Raw genomic sequence first — 20,527 nt, 5'->3', positions numbered from 1 at the left:
CCTCCAAGGCATCTCAGGGTGCCAAGAAAACCACTGGCTTACCGGATGAGGGACAGCTCCCCAAAGTGGTCCCCGGCCTTCAGGACTCGGATGTGCTCCTCTTTGCCCTCCACGCTCCTTGTCACCTCCACCTGTGGAGCCCAGAGAGGGCATGAAACAGACTGGGCAGGTGCATGGCTGGCCTCCCCAGCTCCCTGCTGCCCCATGGCCAGGGAGGGGGGCAGTCCTCTCCCCACCCATCAGGTCGCCCTGGCATGGATGTGGCTGGCCAGGGACTGTCCTGGAGGTCACTGCAGGAGGCCTGGCTATCCTGCTGCTCTTTGGAAGGAACCTCTGAAGGTCATCCAGCCCACCCCTGAAATGCAGAGAGACTCTCGACCCCTGCCAGAGCACACATGCAAGAGCCCATCTGGGGCAGAGGGTGGGGGGGGGAAGGTTCTGGGGCTCTTGAGAGGCACACCCTCAGCCCCACACATGTGGAAGGATGTCAGTGAAGTTGGGGGGGGTGACACTGGGCATTTCCTCTTCAGAAAATTCGGGGGGGGGGGGAGGGTGAACTGGGACCCACCTGTCCACTGAGAATGAAGAAAAAGGTCCTCCCCTCATCTCCTTCCTGGATGATCATTTCATCCTGGGCGAAGGTGCGCTGGAGGGGGCAGAGAAAGAGATGCTGCAACTGGGCACCAGTTTACCCACAAGGTCGCCTCAGCCCACTTGTGAGCCCCACTTGGCCGCTTTGATCGGTGGCACTGGAGCTGCCACAGGTGCCACGGAATACCCATTCCACCTTCGTAAGAACCTGCAGAACTCCCTGCCCCTTGACGCTAAAAACAGACACCTTCACTGTACTCCTTTTGACGCCTGACATTCTTGATTAGACAAACTCAACCAGATGCAAAAAAAGAACAAAAATAAAACAAATCATTAACTTGCGGTGTCCCCCCCCCCCCCACACTTTAAAAAGGATATAGGATGTCAATCAGCCCAAGGCCTGTTTGAAGAGGAACGGTTTTGCCCGGTGCCTAAAGGTGTATAATGAAGGTGCCAAGCGAGCTTCCCTGGGGAGAGCATTTCACAAATGGGGGGCCACTGCAGAGAAGGCCCTGTTCTCGTGTTGCTGTGAACTTTTGTTGTTTAAGTGGTTTAACTTTTTTTTTTATTTTAAAGTATTGTTGTAGATTTTTCTGGATTTTAAAAATCTTTTTGTAAACCGCTCTGAGGTCGTCCCCCGCTTATTTCTTTTATGAAATGAAGAAATAGGCATGCACAGAGGGAGGGGGGAGAAGCGGAGTCTGTGTGCCCACTGCCCATCCGTCTTGGTACTGGAGATCACAACTTTGGGCACTGACCTCCCATGCCAGGCCAGTGCCAGAGGTGAGAGGGGGCTGCATGGCTACCCAGGCCACATCATTTTCCTGCCCCCCACACCCTACAATTGATGCCCAGAGCCAGATGGAGCATAAGCTGGATCCTGCTGGGCATTTGACAGCGGCAAAGGAGGCCCTGGGAATGCCAAGGCCCAGGCCTCCTGTGCCCCCCTCTGCCCACCCCTTGAAGCAGCAGGCTCCTCCTACCCAAGAGGAGGACCGGCCCTTGTTACCTCCTCGGCAGAGTCCAGCAGCTGGGACAGGGCGGCATCTGACAGGCCTTGGAGAGGCTTCACCCTGGAAGAGAAAACAGAAATGCCCCGGATATCCCAGACGTGGAATCATAGAGTCGGAAGGGCCCCTCAGGGATCATCTAGTCCAACCCGCTAGGACACAGGAATCGAAACGAAAGAATCCCCCAGGCCAAAGGCAGCCTGCAAGCCCCAACACCAGGTGGGGTTGCCCAACTGCGGCGAGGAAACGCGTTCGCCACATGCTCAGAGGTGCCCTCTCTTCACTGGGCAGTCAGTTCTCAAGCCCTGAAGGGAACCCATCTGCCTTCAGGCCACTGGTTTGTCCTCTGTCCCCAAACCATCCCAGGCAGGCAGCAACCAGATACCATGATGGGCATTGTGGAAGAAGGAGGTGTGCGATTGTGTTTGAGAGAAAGAGGGAGAGGTTTCACAACAGGTTTGCCCAGAGAAGGGAGCACCAAATTCCTGCTTGGAACAGCCAAGGGGTAGGGGGGTGTCCAGCTGCTTTAGGGGGGGCTCCCTGGCCACCCTCACCCTCACCTCCGCAGGCCGGCCAGCACCTCTGCCCTCTGCCGCTTGGCATTCTCGGTGATGATGGTGCGGTACGTCTGCCGGTCAATGGCCCATAACTCCACCAGGGTGAGCGCTGGGGGGAGAAAAGCAGGGCTGGGGTTGCATTGAGGAGACAGGCGACCCCAATACCCCCCCCCCCCCGGATATCTGAGCCCCTCCCTGCCAGGCAACTCTGCACTGGCCCCGTTTGGAAAACAAGAAGAGGCAGGCCGCCCCCTGAAGAAAATGGGCGGCTCAATAGCTTAAGAAGAGCCTGCTGGTTCTAGGAATCTTGGTAGACTGCCTCTGGAGCTGGAGGTTAATAATAATAATAATAATAATAATAATAATAATAATAATATATTTATATCCCACCCTCCCCAGCCGAAGCCAGGCTCAGAGCGGCTAACAACAATAAAAGTAACACAGCATTCTAAAATCAATTCATTCTAAAATCAGTTCAGAATCAAATTCATGGCAACCATTGGGCTAGAGTTCTGTGAGGATTGCCAAAGGAGGGGGTCAGGCTGTGCCCTGGCCAAAGGCCTGGTGGAACGGCTCTGTCTTGCAGGCCCTGTGGAAAGATCTCAAGTCCCGCATTGTCCTAGTCTCTTGGGACAGAGCGTTCCACCAGATCGGGGCCATGGCCGAAAAGGCCATGGCTCTGGTTGAGGCCAGCCGAACCTCCCTGTGGCTCCAAGATGTTTTTGTTTGAAGACCGTAAGGTCCTCCGCGGGACATACCAGGAGAGGCAGTCCCGTAGGTACGAGGGTCCTAGGCCGTATAGGGCTTTAAAGGTTAAAACCAGCACCTTAAACCTGATCCTGTACTCCACCGGGAGCCAGGGCAAAGGGGCCCCCATCTAGTCCATCACCCTGTTCTCACTGTGGCCGACCAGATGCCACAAAGGGAAACCTGCAAGCAGCATCTGAGGACAAGAGCATCTCTCCTCTCCTGCAACTCTGCACTGGCCCCATTCGGAAAGCAAGAAGAGGCAAGCCGGCTGTCAAGGGGTGTGGCGGTTGCTCGAGAGTAACCAGGCAAGACTCTGACCTGTCTTTTGCAGGCTTTATTCTTGGTGCAAACTTTTCACAGTGAAGAGCGTCGTAAGTTCATGTCTGGCTCAATCGCTAGCAGTATCCAGGAGTGGTTGGTTTTGGTACCTCCCCCAGCATAAAAGTCATGTCACCCCCAGTCTTTCCCACCCCTCCCTGCGCCAGGATGGGCGCTGGCAAGGGCACGCTTCCCGCCTCTCCGGCTTGCTCAGGCTCAGTGTTAAGGCTCTCCCTAGCCTCCTCTGGCCCCTGCACTTCTTCCCCACTGCAGGTGGGGTTTCCCTCCTCGCTGGAAGAGATATTTTCGGAGGCTCCCGATAACATAACTGCCCTTCCATCTCTCGCCTCTGAGTTGATGGCAGTTTCCTGACACCGCCCCCTGAAGAAAATGTCTGGCTGAATAGCTTAAGAAGAGCCAGCTGGTTCCAGGAATCTTGGTAGACTGCTGCTGGAGCTGGAGGTTCCATTAGACCCTCAGAAGGGCCCTGTTGGGTCAGGGCAAAGGGGGCCCCATCTAGTCCATCACCCTGTTCTCACTGTGGCTGACCAGATGAACACAAGAGCATCTCTCCTCTCCTGCAGTTTCCAGAAACTGGGATTCAGACGCACGGCTGCCTTTCAGAGGCGCCCCTACGACCCACACGCCAGTGAGCCAAGGGGCCTGGCTGCCCACCTCCCTTGCCCCGATACCTGCCCAGGGTGGGGGCCTCCCCTGCGCAAGAATGCCCCCTGCTTCACCATGCGCCCCTCCCCACTCCTCACAAAGTGCATCTGTCACATGCCAATGTCATAAATGCGCGCGAGGGTGTTGCGGAAGGGAACGGCAATTTCCAAGACGCGGCGTGGGCAGCTCTCTTGCCATTAACTTTCTCAAAAAAAAAACCACCGTCGCATCTCGACTGGCAGCACGTGGCATCGCAAAAGGCCTGCCATGCTTCAGATGGATGATAAACATGGCACCGGAAAGTCTTCGTTCCGGAACTAAAGCCAAGGGCTGGCACTTAAAAAGCAGGGCCCTCCTCCCCATGTTTCTGATGCCCCCCCCCCAAGCAATCTTCCGGAGACACGAGGGAGGGACGGGAGAAAGAGGGGAGGCTGATGCAGCCTCTGTTCAATAGGTAGAGGATGCCATTGTATCATCACCATGGCAACAGGACAAGGATGCCCCAGTCGGCTGGCTGGCAAAGGCAGGACCCACGGAGGAGTTTGCTCGCCTCCTGGACCCCAAACAGGCAAGAAAGCCGACACTGGTGGGCAGGGATGGCTGCCCAGGGCAGAGACCCACTTGGGGCAGGCCCACTGCTAATGCAGGGGGCTTGCTAAGTGGGTCAAATCTTACCCAACACTTGGTTCCCTCCTGGCTCTCAGCCTAATTATTTCAGATAAGTGGAAACCGTTTCCCCAGCTGCTCCGTGTTATGAGGAGCTGTTACCATCAAGTTGTTACATAAAAGCTCACACTCCCCCTTTTGTAGTGCATTAAAAATCTTGAGTGGTATCTGGGGCACAAAAGCTTCTGCCTTAATATATTTGTTCATTTTTTAAGGCGCCGCAGGAGCCGGGATGACGTGCCGTGTTTGGGTTATTATTCTGGTTATTATTCTCTTAATTAAACCTTTTCAGGGGAGAGCAGCTGCGGCCACGGATGATGCCCTCGGCACTCGCATCCCCTGCTCTACTTGGGGGATCCGACGAAAGGAACAACTTGTTCATGCAGCGCAGAGTGCAACTGCGGAACTCCCTCCAACAGGGGGGGGGCAGCCATGGACTCCAGCTGGGACAGCTGCAAGAGAGGATCGGGCAGATTCGTGGAGGAGGAGAGAGCGGCCCATGGCTAGTAGCCAGCATTACTACTATTATTTATTAAATTTGTATTCTGCCCTATACCCGGGCAGGTCTCAGGGCGCTTCACTACATCTGGTACCCAGGATGAGACCCTCCCTGCCTGCAGACTGTCTTGCCAGAGTGGCGCATGCTCTGGTTATCTCCTGTTTGGACTACTGCAATGCACTCAAGTGGGGCTACCTTTGAAGGTGACCCGGAAACTACAGCTAATCCAGAATGCGGCAGCCAGACTGGGGACTGGGACCACATAAGACCAGTCCTGAGAGATCTGCATTGGCTCCCAGTACGTTTCCGAGCACAATTCAAAGTGTCGGTGCTGACCTTGAAAGCCCTAAATGGCCTCAAAGGCCCAGTAGACCTGAAGGAGCATCTCCACCCCCATCGTTCAGCCCGGACACTGAGGTCCAGCTCCAAGGGCCTTCTGGCGGTTCCCTCACTGCGAGATGTGAGGTTATAGGGAACCCAGCAGAGGGCCATTTCGGTGGTGGCACCCGCCCTGTGGAACGCCCTCCCACCAGATGTCAAGAAAATAAGTAACTATCTGACTTTTAGAAGATATCTGAAGGCAGCCCTGTTTAGGGAAGCTTTTAATGTTTGACCCATTACTGTATTTTAATACTGTGTTGGAAGCCGCCCAGAGTGGCTGGGGAAACGCAGGCAGATGGGCGGGGTATAAATAACAAATTATTATTATTATTATTATTAAATAACAATATCAAAACACATAATAACAGCTATGCTCTGCCTCCTCAGTTGAATCCCAGTTGCTGAAGGGCACAAGAGGACCAGATCCTGCCTGCCAGAATCTGGTTGGCCACTGTGAGAACAAGTTGCTGGGATAGAGGATGCTGATATTTACTTATATGACCTTTCCCCCTGAAACGGAGTCAAGGAGGCTTACAGCTAAAACGGAAACAGCAAGATGGGCCATTGGTCTGATTCTGCCAGCTCTTCTCTTGCTCTTATGCAGCGGTAGGCAACCTAAGGTCCAGCCAGGGGCCGGATGCAGCCCAATCACCTTCTCAATCCGGCCAGTGGACTGTCTGGGAATCAGTGTGTTTTTACATGAGTATAATGTGTCTTTTTATTTAAAATGCACCTCTGGGTTATTTGTGGGGCATAGGAATTCGTTCATTATTTTTTTCAAAATATAGTTTGGCCCCCCACATGGTCTGAGGGACAGTGGACCGGCCCCCAGCTGGAAAAGGTTGCTGACCCCTATGCACCTCCTGCCATCTGGAGAGAGCAGGATTCAGACAATCCCTCCCAGACACCCAGGAAAGTTGCAGTGGGACCTGTGGGTGGGAAGGGGCAGGATGGCCTGACCCACTCCAAGGGGTCAAGAGCATCCGCAGCTGGTGTCAGGGGCAGAAGGGGGCAAGGAGGGTCCCAGGGACAACCCCCCCCCCAACACACATGCATGCACACTGCCTTACCTGTGACGGTGGCCGTGCGCCGGCAGTTGTACAGCACAGCCAGCTCCCCAAAGACGTCCCCCGGGAGCAGGCGGCGGAGTTGGCGTCCTTTCTGTGTCACGCTCAGCTCCCCGTCTGCAACAGGAGAAGAAGGGCGGGTTCACACATGCACACACAACACACCTGTTCTTGCCACTTTGGAAGCTCAGCACTTGTAGAAGCCGCTGCCGGGTGCCAGGTGGTTGGAAAATGTCTTGGGGGGGGGGCTGGGCAAAGGGTGGGAAAGAGCCACAGAATTGTAGAGTGGGAAGGGACCCTGAGAGTCATCTAGTCCAACCCCTGCAATGCCTCGGTCCAGTAGACCTGAAGGAGCGTCTCCACCCCCATCGTTCTGCCTGGACACTGAGGTCCAGCACTGACGGACTTCTGGAGGTTCCCTCCATGCAAGAAGCGAAGCCACAGGGAACCAGGCAGAGGGCCTTCTCGGTGGTGGCACCCTGCCTATGGAATGCCCTCCCACCAGATGTCAAGGAAATAAACAGCTGTCTGACTTTTAGAAGACATCTGAAGGCATGTTTAGGGAAGTTTTTAATGTGTGACATTTTAATGTATTTTTAATCTTTGTTGGAAGCCGCTGCCCAGAGTGGCTGGGGAAACCCAGCCAGATGGGCAGGGTACAAAATTATTATTATTATTATTATTATTATTATTATTATTAATAATAATAATAATCTCTGACAGGTGGACAGCTAACCTCTGCTTAAATTCCTCCAAGGAAAGAGAAGTCACTGCCTCTCAAAGGAGCACAGCTGTCAATATTTCCCTTTTTTAAAGGGAATTCCCTTATTCCGAATAGGATTCCCAAGAAAAGATCTCGGGAACTTCGGTTTCCCTTTGCAGGGACCCCCAAAGGTCATCCAGACCTACCCCGCCGCAATGCATGAATCCCAGCTGAAGAACCCCTGACGGGTGGCCATCCAACCTCAGCACCTGAAACAAACTACAGTTCCCAGGATTCTCTGAGTCAAAGAGCCAGGAAATTGCTGCTGGTGTTCTTGTTCTTGTTAATTAAATGTGCATACGGCCCTATTCCCATAGATCTCTGGGCGGTTCACAACATAAAACCACAATATAAAAACCACAAAACACAAAATAAAAATAAGAACAGAAACATACAAAAAAGAATCCCCAAAATACATTTTAAAAGGGCATCAGACGTCCATCAGCAAAAGGAACTTTTTCGCCTAAAGGTGTCTAATGAAGGCAATTCCCCTTTAGAAAATCAAATGGAGCCCCTCTCCCTTTGGGGTGCTTCCAAACTCTAAAATTCTGTGGTTTTATTGGTTTTAGGCAGGCAGAAGAAACCTCTTTGGCCCTGGGTGCGAGGAGGTGCAGCCAAGAATTTGGGGTGTGTGCGTGGAGGGGCCATCCCAACGCAGGCGCCAGGGGGTGGTGGCGCTGCCTGCGGATCATCAGTCCTCCTTTGGGTCTGGGGTCTTCCAAGCCAAGGAGGGCGCTGGGCTCTGGAGTGGGGGCCCTCTGTTGTCTGCTCACCAGCCACAATGTACATGGTGTGCCCGTCGTCCCCCTCGGCCACCACGGTGCCCCCAGGCTGGTGCTGCTCGGGCACAAAGCTCTCCACCAGCGGCTGGCTCTTCCCGTCCCCCAGGCACCGCAGGAATTCGCTGCGCTTGACCGCGTCCAGGATCAGGCCGGTGTCCCTGGGGAGGGAAGAGGAGGGAGTTGGTGGCCATCCCAGAATCAAAAGCTCGGCTCGGCCGCCATGCCTCTGAATCCCAGTTTCTGGAAAACGCGCTTGCGAGTTTCCCACAGTGGACATCTGGTTGGCCCATGATAAGAACAGGATCCTGGGCTCCTTGGGCCTCATCCATGCGCCAATTCTCATGTCCCTCTCATCTCCAGCTTGGCCGCCACCTGCCTGAGCAGAGCAGCCCCACCTGGCCAGTCCACCCAAGGCTTACCTGGGGGACTTGGGAATGCAGGGCAGCTGCCAGTCGCCATCGGAGTCCAGGGGCTCGGGGACGATGCCGTGGCCTCGGCTGCCCCTGCGGGCGTCTTCCACCGGGGACTGATCCAGAGCGCTCTCGCCCGCGGGGTCCCTGGTCTCCTCCGAGTCCTCAGCTGCAGCCAAAGAGGAATCAAGAAATGATAAAATTTGAAACTTATCTTAAGGTAAAGGTAAAGGGACCCCTGACCATTAGGTTCAGTCATGGCCAACTCTGGGGTTGTGGCGCTCATCTCGCTTTACTGGCCAAGGGAGCCGGCGTACAGCTTCTGGGTCATGTGGCCAGCATGACTAAGCCACTTCTGGCGAACCAGAGCAGCGCACGGAAACGCCGTTGACCTTCCTGCTGGAGTGGTACCTATTTATCTACTTGCACTTTGACGTGCTTTCGAACTGCTAGGTTGGCAGGAGCAGGGACCGAGCAACGGGAGCTCACCCCGTCACGGGGATTCGAACTGCCGACCTTCTGATTGGCAAGTGCTAGGCTCTGTGGTTTAACCCACAGTGCCACCCTCGTCCCCACTTACCTTAAAGACAATTGTAAACAAGTGAAAATCGTTAGCAGAGTTGGAATATCACTTGGAGTTTGATTCTGGACACAATGGAAAAGGCAAAGGGTTTGGATTATCATAAAAGATGCGGCAGGAAATGATTAATAATTAGGACCCACAAAAGGGAGGACGGGAGCCCAGGAGAATTCTTGGAATCTTGTTTTTATGATTTATGTTTGATATATCTGTAAAATTGTGTGTTGAAAATTCAAAAAATAAATTAAAAAACAAGAATAAAAGTCTGTGCAAAGCAAAAGAAAGAGGGAGGAAGCAGAAATAAGCCTTACTGTGCTCCCCCCCCCAAGAAAAACACCCCCATTCCAGATCTCTCCTTTGTTCCCCCAGAGGGGCTCCAGGGTCCCTTCCATCTCCTTCCTGTTTTATAACTGGATGGGGCTCTTTCCCATAATGTTCACACACACACACACACACTGCATTGCCTGTAAGCACACAGGGAACTGTAGAGGGGGAAGGGACCCCAGGGGTCATCTAGTCCAACCCCCAGCAGTACAGGAATTGCAGCTAAAGGATCCCTGAGCACCTGAGCTCCGCTTTCAACCCTCCAGCGGAGGAGAGCCCCTCTCCTTCCGATCTCCACCCCACACTCCGACAGCCCCATTTCAGAGCCGGCAACGGACAGCCACAAAAAACACACTTGGGCCGGTCACAGTCTCTCAGCCGAAGCCTCTACCTCCAGGGATAAAACAGGGGTGGGCAGAGGAACCCTTTGCACCCTTCTTGAAAGAAGCTGCTGGAAGGGCCACCCTGGCTTGAGGGGGACACGCCACCAGCCCCACCCCAGGACATTGTCTGTAGGGTTGGGAGGGGCCTGAGTGCGAAAGCCTGGACAGCCGTGGCTGCCCATTACTGTGGACAACGTGGAGCCGAATAGACTGAGGATCTGGCTCAGTGCAAGGTAGCTTCCCATGCTTCTGAAATCACAGAATTGAAGAGCTGGAGATCATCCACTCCAACCCCTGCAAGGCAGGAATCTCAGCTAAAGCTTCCATGACAGCTGGCCTCCAATCTCTGCTTAGAAACCTCAGAGGAAGGAGAGACCACAACCTCCTGAGGGAGACTGATCCACTATTGAACAGCTCTTACTGTCAGAAAGTTCTTCCTGATGTTTAGTCGGAATCTCCTTTCTTGCAACTTGAAGCCCTGGGTTCGAGTCCTGCCCTTCAAAGCAGGAGAAAACAAGCTTGTTCCATCTTCCATGTGACAGCCCTTGAGATATTGGAAGATGGCTCTCCTAACTCCTCTCAGTCTCCTCTTTTCCAGGCTTAATATACGCGGCTCCTTCAACCGCTCCTCACCAGGCTTGGTTTCTGTTCCCCCCTCCAAACCTCTTCTTGGTGTGCCATTGAGGGGAGTTCTGCTTCTGAAGATTGGGGGGGCATTTGGGCAGCCTCAGTAGGGGCTCCTATGCCTTAAAGACATATGGGGCAGGAAGAGCTGGGGCCAGGCACCTCTTGAACTTAAGGCTCCAAAGAACATCAGAAGCGTCAGGCCAAAGGGGGCAGCCCCTATGAGAGAGGATTAAAAAGGTCTCTGCCCCAAGGCGGAGGCAGCCTAGAAATCCGGACAAAGGAGCCAGAGGCATTCAAGGCAGTCACTGCTTTTACTGCAAGGAAAGGACTGGGGGGTGGGCAGATTACGTGGGGCACCCCCTAAGTGGCAGGCTGGGTGATGGACAGATCTGACCCACAGGAAGAGATTTAGGAAGAGCCACTTGGCAACAGAAGGGGCTCCCCTGGATGGTGGTGGGTTCTCCTTGGTCACAGATTCCTGCATCGCAGAGGGTTGGGCTAGATGTCCTTTGGAAATCCCTTCCAACTTATCAGTTCTACCGTTCTGTGATCCATTGCAGATCTTTAAACAGACATCTGTCAGTCAGGGATTCTTGATCTGTGATTCCGGAATTGCAAGGGGTTGGGCGAGGTGACGTTTGAGGGTCCCGACTCCCAAACCCCAAGATCCTGAGACATGCCCATTCCTCCCCCTCCCCCCCCCCCCGGGAGCCCTCCTGCACAAGCCCCATTGAGATGAACAGGAGCCCACGCCGTGCTTGTGCAGGAGAACTTCCCGGCAGATCATGTCCCATTGCGATGAATGGGAAGGCGCAAAGATGCCGCCTGAGCTTTTTGCCTGCAGAGCTGGAGGTCTCTGAATCCCAGAATGATCTTCCACGACTTCTGTGCGGAGGACGAGATTCCTCCACAACCTGTTGCTCTTTCAGTGGAACTCCAGAGATAGAGAGAGGCAGAAAGGGGGCAGCCCCACCTCTTTCTGGGTCTCCCTCTCCTCTGACCCACACAAACCCCCCCACCCTCTGCCCCGGGTCTCCTTACCAGCCTGGGGCAGCGCCACGCTCTCCAGGAATTCCTTCTCCTCTTGCAAGCGCAGATCCCTCAGGCGGAGATCCATCTCCTTTTTTCGGGGGGGGGGCAGATTTCAAGAGGCGTCAACTCCGTTTTCTTCGAGGCTGTCAGGAAGCAGAAGAGTGTTGGGGAGGGTGAAGAAAGATGCCCCCCCAGTAGTTCCCCACTGCCATTGATGCCAGCTGGGGGGGGCAGTGGCACCAATTATGCCAGGGACCCTCATCTCCCCAGGAATCTCTGGGACACCCAGCCAGGTATGGGGCACTGGAGTCTCCAGCAGCAGCCCCCCACAGGCTCTCTCCATCCCGCCAGCACCCAGAGCGCCCCACACAGTCGCCGAACCCCGTTGCCCCACACTCCGTGCCACCCTCCCCAAGGCGGCACCTGTAGCCCAGCTCTCAAGCGCTACCAAGCGCCCGGGTGCCTCCGCTCTGCCGCCGCTCCAGCTGCCGAGTGAGGGGCTGGTGGGCGAATGAGTCACCCCAGTTTCTGTGGGAGGGGGGAGGGGGGCAGGGGGGCGTGCCAACATCCTCGCTTGGGCATGGCTGCTGCGCCGCTAGCTCCCTGCCCTCTGAGCTCCTCCGCCAAACATGATGCCAACCTGTTGCCAGGGCAACCAGCCCAATTCCAGCGCCTTTCACTAAAGCGCAGGATTCTCCCCAGAGAATGCGGGGGGAGGAGGGGGGAGGGCAAAGCAAAGTGGGGTGAGCTGGGGGAGGGGCTGGGAGAGGGGGGCATCCGTCCTGGACCGGGGGGGCAGGGGGGGCAAACTCCATCGCTGATGGAATAGGAGTGGGGAGGGAAGGGGGGCGTCGAGCAGAGCCAAACACTGTGCCCATTCAGTCGTATCGCAGAATCAGAGCATTGTGAATAGGAAGGGACCCTGGGGTCATCTAGTCCAACCCCCTAACATGTCCTAAAACACCCACCACCACAGAGAGAAAGGCAAGGCAGGGGGGACCCAGGAGACACAGCAAATACTCCCCCCCCAAGAGGCACCTATATGCCAGCAGGTGGCTTGAGGCAACCCTGAGGCAAGTGGCAGATGCCAGGCTGACGTGCCAGGGCCCCAGAGAGGCAGCCACGATTCATGGTCTCAGCCTGGCCAGCTCCTCCAGGGTGTATTCCGAGACAGAAAACGGCGCAGGAGACTTCCACAAGTCAGCCCGAAGGAAGGGCCACGGGTCGCTCAGGCACAGACCACCTGCTTGGCATCCAGAAGGTTGCCAGGTGTGCAGGACCAGGAACTGCCCCCTACCTGGAACCCTGGGAGACCTGTTACTGCTGGTGGTCAGTGTGGGCAAGACTGAGCTACGCGGACCAAGAGGCTTGACTTGGTTGAAGGCAGCTGGTAGCGAAGGAGAAGAGGGTGCCTCTGAGCATGTCAGAAGCACGGGAGCCATGGGGCAACCAGGTGGCAGCTTCCAGGGATCTGGAAGGGGCTTTGGGGGGGGGGGGCTAAGGCCCAGCGCCTCCTGTCAGATACAGATCTGGCCCTGGCTGGGCAGGCAGATGAAACTCCCCTTGGGGCCAGCTGGATGCCCTCAAGGGAGCCCTCAAAGCTCTGCTCTACTCTGGGCAAGGGGTTCTTCCAGAGGGCCAGACCAGGAGGGGGCACCTGCCACCTGGTGAGGGGGCACCTCGATGCCCTCTAACCTTTCCCCAGTGAAAAGAGGGACATCCCATTCCACATCAGGAATCATCTTCTGCCGTTGATCATCATAGACACACAGACACCTGTCGCCTCTCTGCCTCCTCACAGGGTGAGGAAAAATGTGGGAGCGAAGGGATCGTGTACAACACCTTCCACAGATAAATGGAATGAAATAAAAACGTGGTGGTGAGCTGCCTTGAGGCTGCCAGGGGAAAAGGTGGAATATATTAATAATACTAATGGGAACTGTGAGAATGAGCGTTTCCTTCAACTGGAGCACGGAAGTTATTTTCAGGAGAAACAGGACTCCACTTTCCCACCTACACACCCAGCCACCACTTTGAATTGTTCTCTGTGGAGAAGGAGGAGGAGGAAAAAAGGAAAACCAAGATATTCCGGGATCAAATCAGAAACTGGGACAGCTTCTGTAATTCCGGGGCTGTCCCTGGAAAATTGGGGCATTTGGAGGGTCTTCACACCCCCCCCCCAGAACATGAGGAGAGCATGCTGGATCAGGCCAGGGTCCCATCTAGTCCCGCATCACAGTGGCTGACAGGATGCCTGTTAAAAAGGTCAAGGACCCCTGGACGGTGAAGTCCAGTTGAAGGCGACTATGGGGTTGCAGTGCTCATCTCGCTTTCAGGCCAAGGGAGCCAGCGTTTGTCCTCAGACAGCTTTCTGGGACATGTGGCCAGCAGGAATAAGCCGCTTCTGGTGCAACGGGACACCGTGATGGAAACCAGATCGTACAGAAACGCCGTTTGCCTTCCCACCACAGTGGTACCTATTTATCTACTTGCACTGGTATGCTTTCAAACTGCTGGAACTCTCAGTGGCCTTTGACACCATCGACCATAGCATCGTTCTGGACCATCTAGAGGGGCTGGGAGCTGGGGGCACTGTTATACGGTGGTTCCGCTCCTTTCTCCTGGGCCGTGTCCAGAAAGTGGTGGGGGGGGACAAGTGTTCAGACCCCTGGGCCCTCACTTGTGGGGTCCCTCAGGGTTCTGTCCTCTCCCCCATGCTTTTTAATATCTACATGCAGCCGCTGGGAGAGATCATCAGGGGGTTTGGGCTGGGTGTTCATCCAGCTCTACCTCTCTTTTAAATCAGAACCAGTGAAGGCGGTGAAGGTCCTGTGTGAGTGCCTGGAGGCGGTTGGAGGATGGATGGCGGCTAACAGATTGAGGTTGAATCCTGGCAAGACAGAAGTACTGTTTTGGGGGGACAGGGGGTGGGCAGGTGTGGAGGACACCCTGGTCCTGAATGGGGTAACTGTGCCCCTGAAGGACCAGGTGCACAGCCTGGGAGTCATTTTGGACGCACAGCTGTCCATGGAGACGCAGGTCAATTTTGTGTCCAGGGCAGCCATCTGGTATGCAGGATGAGACCCTCCCTGCCTGCAGACTGTCTCGTCAGAGTGGTGCATGCTCTAGTTATCTCCTGCTTGGACTACTGCAATGCACTCTACGTGGGGCTACCTTTGAAGGCGACCTGGAAACTGCAACTAATCCAGAATGCGGCAGCTAGACTGGTGACTGGGAGCGGCCGCTGGGACCACATAACACCGGTCATGAAAGACCTACATTGCCTCCCAGTATGTTTCCGTGCACAATTCAAAGTGTTGGTGCTGACCTTGAAAGCCCTAAATGGCCTCGGTCCAGTATATCTGAAGGAGCGTCTCCACCCCCATCATTCTGCCCGGACACTGAGGTCCAGCTCTGAGGGCCTTCTGGTGAGTCCCTCAGTGCAAGAAGCAAAGCTACAGGGAACCAGGCAGAGGGCCTTCTTGGTAGTGGCACCCACCCTGTGGAATGCCCTCCCTTCAGATGTGAAGGAAATAAGCAGCTATCCTATTTTTAAAAGACATCTGAAGGCAGCCCTGTTCAGGGAAGTTTTTAATATTTAACGCTGTACTGTTTTTAACGCTCGATTGGAAGCCGCCCAGAGTGGTTGGGGAAACTCAGCCAGATGGGCGGGGTATAAATAATAAATAATAAATTATTATTATTATTATTATTATTATTATTATTAGGTTGGCCCGAGCACCAGAGTCCTCTCCTCTCTTGTGGTTTCCAGCAATTGGCATTCAGAAGCACTGCTGTCTCTTTTAAAGCCATCTAGGTTTTAAATCCCCTTCATGGAGCACTGCCTTGCCGTGGCGAAGGGGCTTGAAGAACTCAGAGAAGCTATGAATTATGCCGAAAATTGGAGATATGAAAGGAACATTTCGTACAAAGATTTCCATAATAAAGGACAAAAGTGGAAAGGACCTAACAGAAGCAGAAGACATCAAGAAGAGGTGGCAAGAATACACAGAGGAATTATACCAGAAAGAAACGGATGTCTCATATACCCCAGGTAGTGTGGTTGCTGACCTTGAGCCAGACATCCTGGAGAGTGAAGTCAAATGGGCCTTAGAAAGCACTGCAAATAACAAGGCCAGTGGAAGTGATGGTATTCCAGCTGAACTATTTAAAATTTTAAAAGATGATGCTGTTAAGGTGCTACACTCAATATGCCAGCAAGTTTGGAAAACTCAGCAGTGGCCAGAAGATTGGAGAAGATCCCAATCCCAAAGAAGGGCAGTGCCAAAGAATGCTCCAACTATCGCACAATTGCACTAATTTCTCACGCTAGCAAGGTTATGCTTAAAATTCTACAAGGAAGGCTCAAGCAGTATGTGGACCGAGAACTCCCAGAAGTGCAAGCTGGATTTAGAAGAGGCAGAGGAACCAGAGACCAAATTGCAAACATGCGCTGGATTATGGAGAAAGCTAGAGAGTTCCAGAAAGACATTTACTTCTGCTTCATTGACTATGCAAAAGCCTTTGACTGTGTCGACCATGGCAAACTATGGCAAGTTCTTAAAGAAATGGGAGTGCCTGATCACCTCATCTGTCTCCTGAGAAATCTCTATGTGGGACAAGAAGCTACAGTTAGAACTGGATATGGAACAACTGACTGGTTCAAAATTGGGAAAGGAGTACGACAAGGCTGCATTTTGTCTCCCTGCTTATTTAACTTATATGCAGAATTCATCATGCGAAAGGCTGGGCTGGATGAATCCCTAGCCGGAATTAAGATTGCCGGAAGAAATATCAACAACCTCAGATATGCAGATGACACAACCTTGATGGCAGAAAGTGAGGAGGAATTAAAGAACCTTTTATTGAGGGTGAAAGAGGAGAGTGCAAAATATGGTCTGAAGCTCAACATCAAAAAAACGAAGATCATGGTTACTGGTCCCATCACCTCCTGGCAAATAGAAGGGGAAGAAATGGAGGCAGTGAGAGATTTTACTTTCTTGGGCTCCATGATCACTGCAGATGGTGACAGCAGCCACGAAATTAAAAGACGCCTGCTTCTTGGGAGAAGGGCAATGACAGGCCTAGACAGCATCTTGAGAAGTAGAGACATCACCTTGCCAACAAAGGTCCGTATAGTTAAAGCTATGGTTTCCCCAGTAGTGATGTATGGAAGTGAGAGCTGGACCATAAAGAAGGCTGATCGCCGAAGAATTGATGCTTTTGAATTATGGTGCTGGAGGAGACTCTTGAGAGTCCCATGGACTGCAAGAAGATCAAACCTCTCCATTCTGAAGGAAATCAGCCCTGAGTGCTCACTGGAAGGACAGATTGTGAAGCTGAGGCTCCAGTACTTTGGCCACCTCATGAGAAGAGAAGACTCCCTGGAGAAGACCCTGATGTTGGGAAAGATGGAGGGCACAAGGAGAAGGGGGCGACAGAGGACGAGATGGTTGGATAGTGTTTTCGAGGTTACCAGCATGAGTCTGACCAAGCTGCGGGGGGCAGTGGAGGACAGGAGTGCCTGGCGTTCTCTGGTCCATGGGGTCACGAAGAGTCGGACACGACTAAACGACTAAACAACAACAACAAAGGTTTGTGGTTATCACTGTCTCCTGAGGGGGTGAGTTCCATAGGTTAACACTGCACTGCATAGAGAAGCAATTTCTTTCATCTTTCCTCCGTCTTCAGCTTCATTGAAAGTCTGTAGGTTTCAGTGTTAGGAGAGAGGAGGGAGAACAACTTTCCTCTATCCACACCTTGTGTAATTTTAGAGACTTCTAACATGTCACCTCTTACTGAGAGCTTGACAAAATTCAGGATGGCTGGAGCTTGGTTTTGAGGATGCCCAGCTGGGCAGGGGGCTGGAAGCTGCCCGGTGTGGCTTGTGCCCTGAGAGAGCAGCGCTGGGTCTCCTCCTCTGGGCGTGAGATTGCTAAGCAGGCTCCGAGTTCCAAGAAGAGGGGCAGAGGAAGATGATGGACTTTGCGGAACTGGCGAAGCTGACAGGAAAAATCCAAAACCGGCAGGATCAAGTATTCTAAAAGGACTGGAGTAAATTTATACGATATTTGAAAGATTATTGTAAGCAATTAACATCGCTAGCAGGGTTGTCTGAAGACTTGTAATGAGAAATTTTCTACCTTTCTACATCTGTTTAAATTTTGAGTCATTCTGTAATGAGTGCAATTAGAATTGGAAAACGTACAAAATGCAATGATACAAATTTAATTTTGAAAGCCATGAGGTGGGAGGGAAGAAAGTTGATAGGATCTAAAGAGCCAGGGCGGTAAAGTGGATAATGATGATGTGAATGTATATAATTAAATGGAAAATAAATAAAAATTATTGAGAGAGAGAAATGCCCCCCTGCCCCCTCCCCAGACCCCCAGCTGCTTGCCTTCTGTTGCCTGGACCAGGGCAGAGACCTTTTAATGGAAGGTCTTGGCTGAGACTCCCCCCCCCCCGAGAAAACCAAGCTGTGGGGGCACCCCCCCCCTACACATAAGGGCTTTCCTGCACATCCAAGGAGAATGTCTCAGAGACACACAGGGGAGACCCCAAGACCCCTGGAAACATTGGGGAGGGGACACCTGCCCCCCACCCGAGAGACCACCAGCCACTTCTGGGAATCTAGGCTCCAAAGCCTGAGCCACATGCGCCTCTGAAGAGCCCTGCAGCAGGGGCTGGATCAGGCCCAAAGGGGCCCCTCTAGTCCAGCCTCCCAGCCCGCCAGACGCCCCTTCAGAAGCCCAGGAAGGGGGTGCAAAGGCAACAGGCCTCCCCTCCCCGCCTAGTCGCCCCCAGTCTCCTGCCTCTGATGCTGGAGGGCGAGAGTCTGCCTTGGGGTGGAAGTGGGGTGCCCTCTCTCCCCCCTGCGCCCACACTTCCCTCTTCCTCCAGCCCCCCAGCCCCATTCCCTGCCCTGAGCAAACCTGGGGGGGTTCCATGTCAGCGCTGGAATCTTCCAAGTGTCCCTGAGCTCCTGGCCGGACACACCCTGCCTGCAAGTTAGGCATTAACTCAGGAGGTGGAATGCCTCTCCTCCCTCTCAGAGATGCCTCTCCAGGAAGAACCGCCTTTGCTGCGCCCCACTGGCGGCAAGGAAAGGGTGCCAGGCACACAGTGGACCCCCCCCACACACACACACAAATGGCAGAACCAGGAAGGGGTTGCCATGGCCAAGCCCAGAGGGGGTGGCTCAAGCTGGGAAGGGGGAAGGGGTCCCAGCTCCCTTCTGACTGCAGCAAGGCAGGGGGTCCTGCCCCACAGCTCCACTGCCATTGTCCAGCCCACCCTGCGCTCCAGAGGAGGACCTGGTCTGTCCAGTCCAGCAGTCTGCTCTCACCACGGACAACCCAACACCCATTGTGGGATTCGAACACAGACCAACTCTCCCGTCCTGCGGTTTCCAGCAAGTGGAATTCCAGAAGCATCACTGCCTCCGACCGCAAAGAGCTTTACTACACACGGCATGAAAAAGTCCTTCCCTTTACCTGTCCTGAATCTTCCAATGTGCTTTACAGGCTTGGGAAAGGGTCTTTTCTGTGGTGGCTCCTCAAATGTGCAACTCCCTTCCAACTGAGCTGCGTCTGGCTCAAATCTCTCTGCTACTTAAGTCCCATCTTTTTCTGCAGGTGCCGGCAGGAAGGGAGGCCTGGTTGCTGCTGCAACTGCTGCTGCCTCCAATTGCTCTTCGGTGAATTGCTCTTCCTGGCTGTTAAGGATTTCATGGTCTTTACGTGTTTTTTATTTGCTTGCCTGTTGTAATTCTGAGACTTGGGCAGAGGGGGATATAAAATAACTAAACAAACAAATAAAAAGGTCAGGCAGCCTAAAGCACACAGATAATATAGTCAAGTGTCCAATATAAACAAATAGCATCCTAAAAAGGTGCTGGCTACTCTCTCAGTTATGAGCATTTTTGGTAATACAATATATTTTCAATTTCATTGTTCTGCATGGGACAATGACAATAAAGATATCATATATCGTATATCGTATATATTTTCATTTGCCCCACTGCATTGCAGTACATCTCCAGAAGAAGGAAAGGCTCAGGAGTGAATCCTATGCAAATCCAGAGCGGAGTCCCTAAGGCGGTTGGGTGGCGCCTTGTGCGTCTCCTTCCGGCAATTCATGCAGCCAAACTGGTGCCAAATATCTTGCTCTGCTTTCCTTTGGACCACATCAGCCAGGCCAAGAGGGGGGTCTGGTCGCCTGGGCAGCCCAGGAGCTCCAGACACACAGCCCAGGTCCCTTGCGTGCTGCCATTTCTCCCTTCTCTCTCGGGACAGACAGGTGCCAGCAACCATATTCTCACCACCGCCATATATTATGCATGCCGTTCTTCTGTATTCTGTTATTAAACAAGTTCATCTGTCTCCATGTGTGTTTTCTAAGGTTCTGACATTCAAAAGCCCAAATTGCTTCCGTTACTCATTTCAGCGGGGAGAAAGCACAGGGAAAGGATGGCTGCCACTGCCACTTCCTAGAAATCCCAAAACAGTGCACCGATCTCTCAGACAACCATTCCTTTTCCAACCTCCCTCCTCTTTCTTGTTGGGGAAATTGCTCTGTTAGCTTCACCAGGGTTGCCACAAGACACCCAGGGGGCTCAGCATCAGTGGGTTGGACTACAGGACCCTTCAGATTTAGGGTTCTCTTTTTCTCTGCTCCCTTCCTCAAAGGGAGGAAGGCACCTGAGTTTTCTGGCTCAGGCACAGAGATGTCTATGGCCGACCGAGATGCTTATGGGCCTGTCCCTCAGCACACGCAGATCCGCAGAGGCGGCACACAGCAATGTCTGGTGAGTTTAATGCCAATTTTCCCCCTTTAAGAAGTAGCCAATGGATTATTATGTATGACTTTTGTGCAATTGCACTAAATGCTCAGGGTTACTTGAATATGCTAAGTGTTTCCAGTTTCAGATAACCGGAAACGGGTTGGGCTAGATGACCCTTGGAGCCCCTTCTCTCATTTTTTCTCCGCCTCCTCTAGAGAGAGAGCAGAGGCAGGCAGTTGGCGCATAACTGGCCTGAGCTGCTGGCCCTGCGGCAGGCTGGCAAGGGAGAGAGCCTTCCCTGCACCCTTTGGATAGGAACAAGGTCCCCTCGGGTCA

The 20,527-nt window shown here is 53.4% G+C and overlaps 1 protein-coding gene across 2 annotated transcripts in view; it reads right to left on the bottom strand.

Annotated features, from left to right (window-relative positions):
• LOC307211736 (cGMP-dependent protein kinase 1-like) overlaps positions 1–18,449 on the bottom strand; it is a 34,620-nt gene extending 16,171 nt beyond the window's left edge. The window contains exons 1-9 of one of the 2 annotated variants that reach the window (XM_079968668.1): positions 18,342–18,449; positions 11,416–11,549; positions 8,470–8,629; positions 8,042–8,208; positions 6,509–6,622; positions 2,162–2,267; positions 1,601–1,664; positions 569–646; positions 43–131 (exon numbers count right to left, since the gene is read on the bottom strand). In XM_079968668.1, the coding sequence (XP_079824794.1) occupies positions 43–131; positions 569–646; positions 1,601–1,664; positions 2,162–2,267; positions 6,509–6,622; positions 8,042–8,208; positions 8,470–8,629; positions 11,416–11,491 (854 nt within the window). In that variant the 5' untranslated portion in view covers positions 11,492–11,549; positions 18,342–18,449. Of the gene's footprint in view, positions 1–42; positions 132–568; positions 647–1,600; positions 1,665–2,161; positions 2,268–6,508; positions 6,623–8,041; positions 8,209–8,469; positions 8,630–11,415; positions 11,550–11,829; positions 12,000–18,341 lie in introns of those variants that run through there. The other variant, XM_079968667.1, reaches the window with a different exon arrangement.
• Between the last annotated feature and the right edge of the window lie 2,078 nt (positions 18,450–20,527).

Source organism: Podarcis cretensis, assembly GCF_951804945.1.
Source record: "Podarcis cretensis genome assembly, chromosome: 3".
NCBI classification, from domain to species: domain Eukaryota; kingdom Metazoa; phylum Chordata; class Lepidosauria; order Squamata; family Lacertidae; genus Podarcis; species Podarcis cretensis.
The sequence above is the reverse complement of the archived record's forward strand: the minus strand, read 5'-3'. Positions and strand labels throughout refer to the sequence as shown.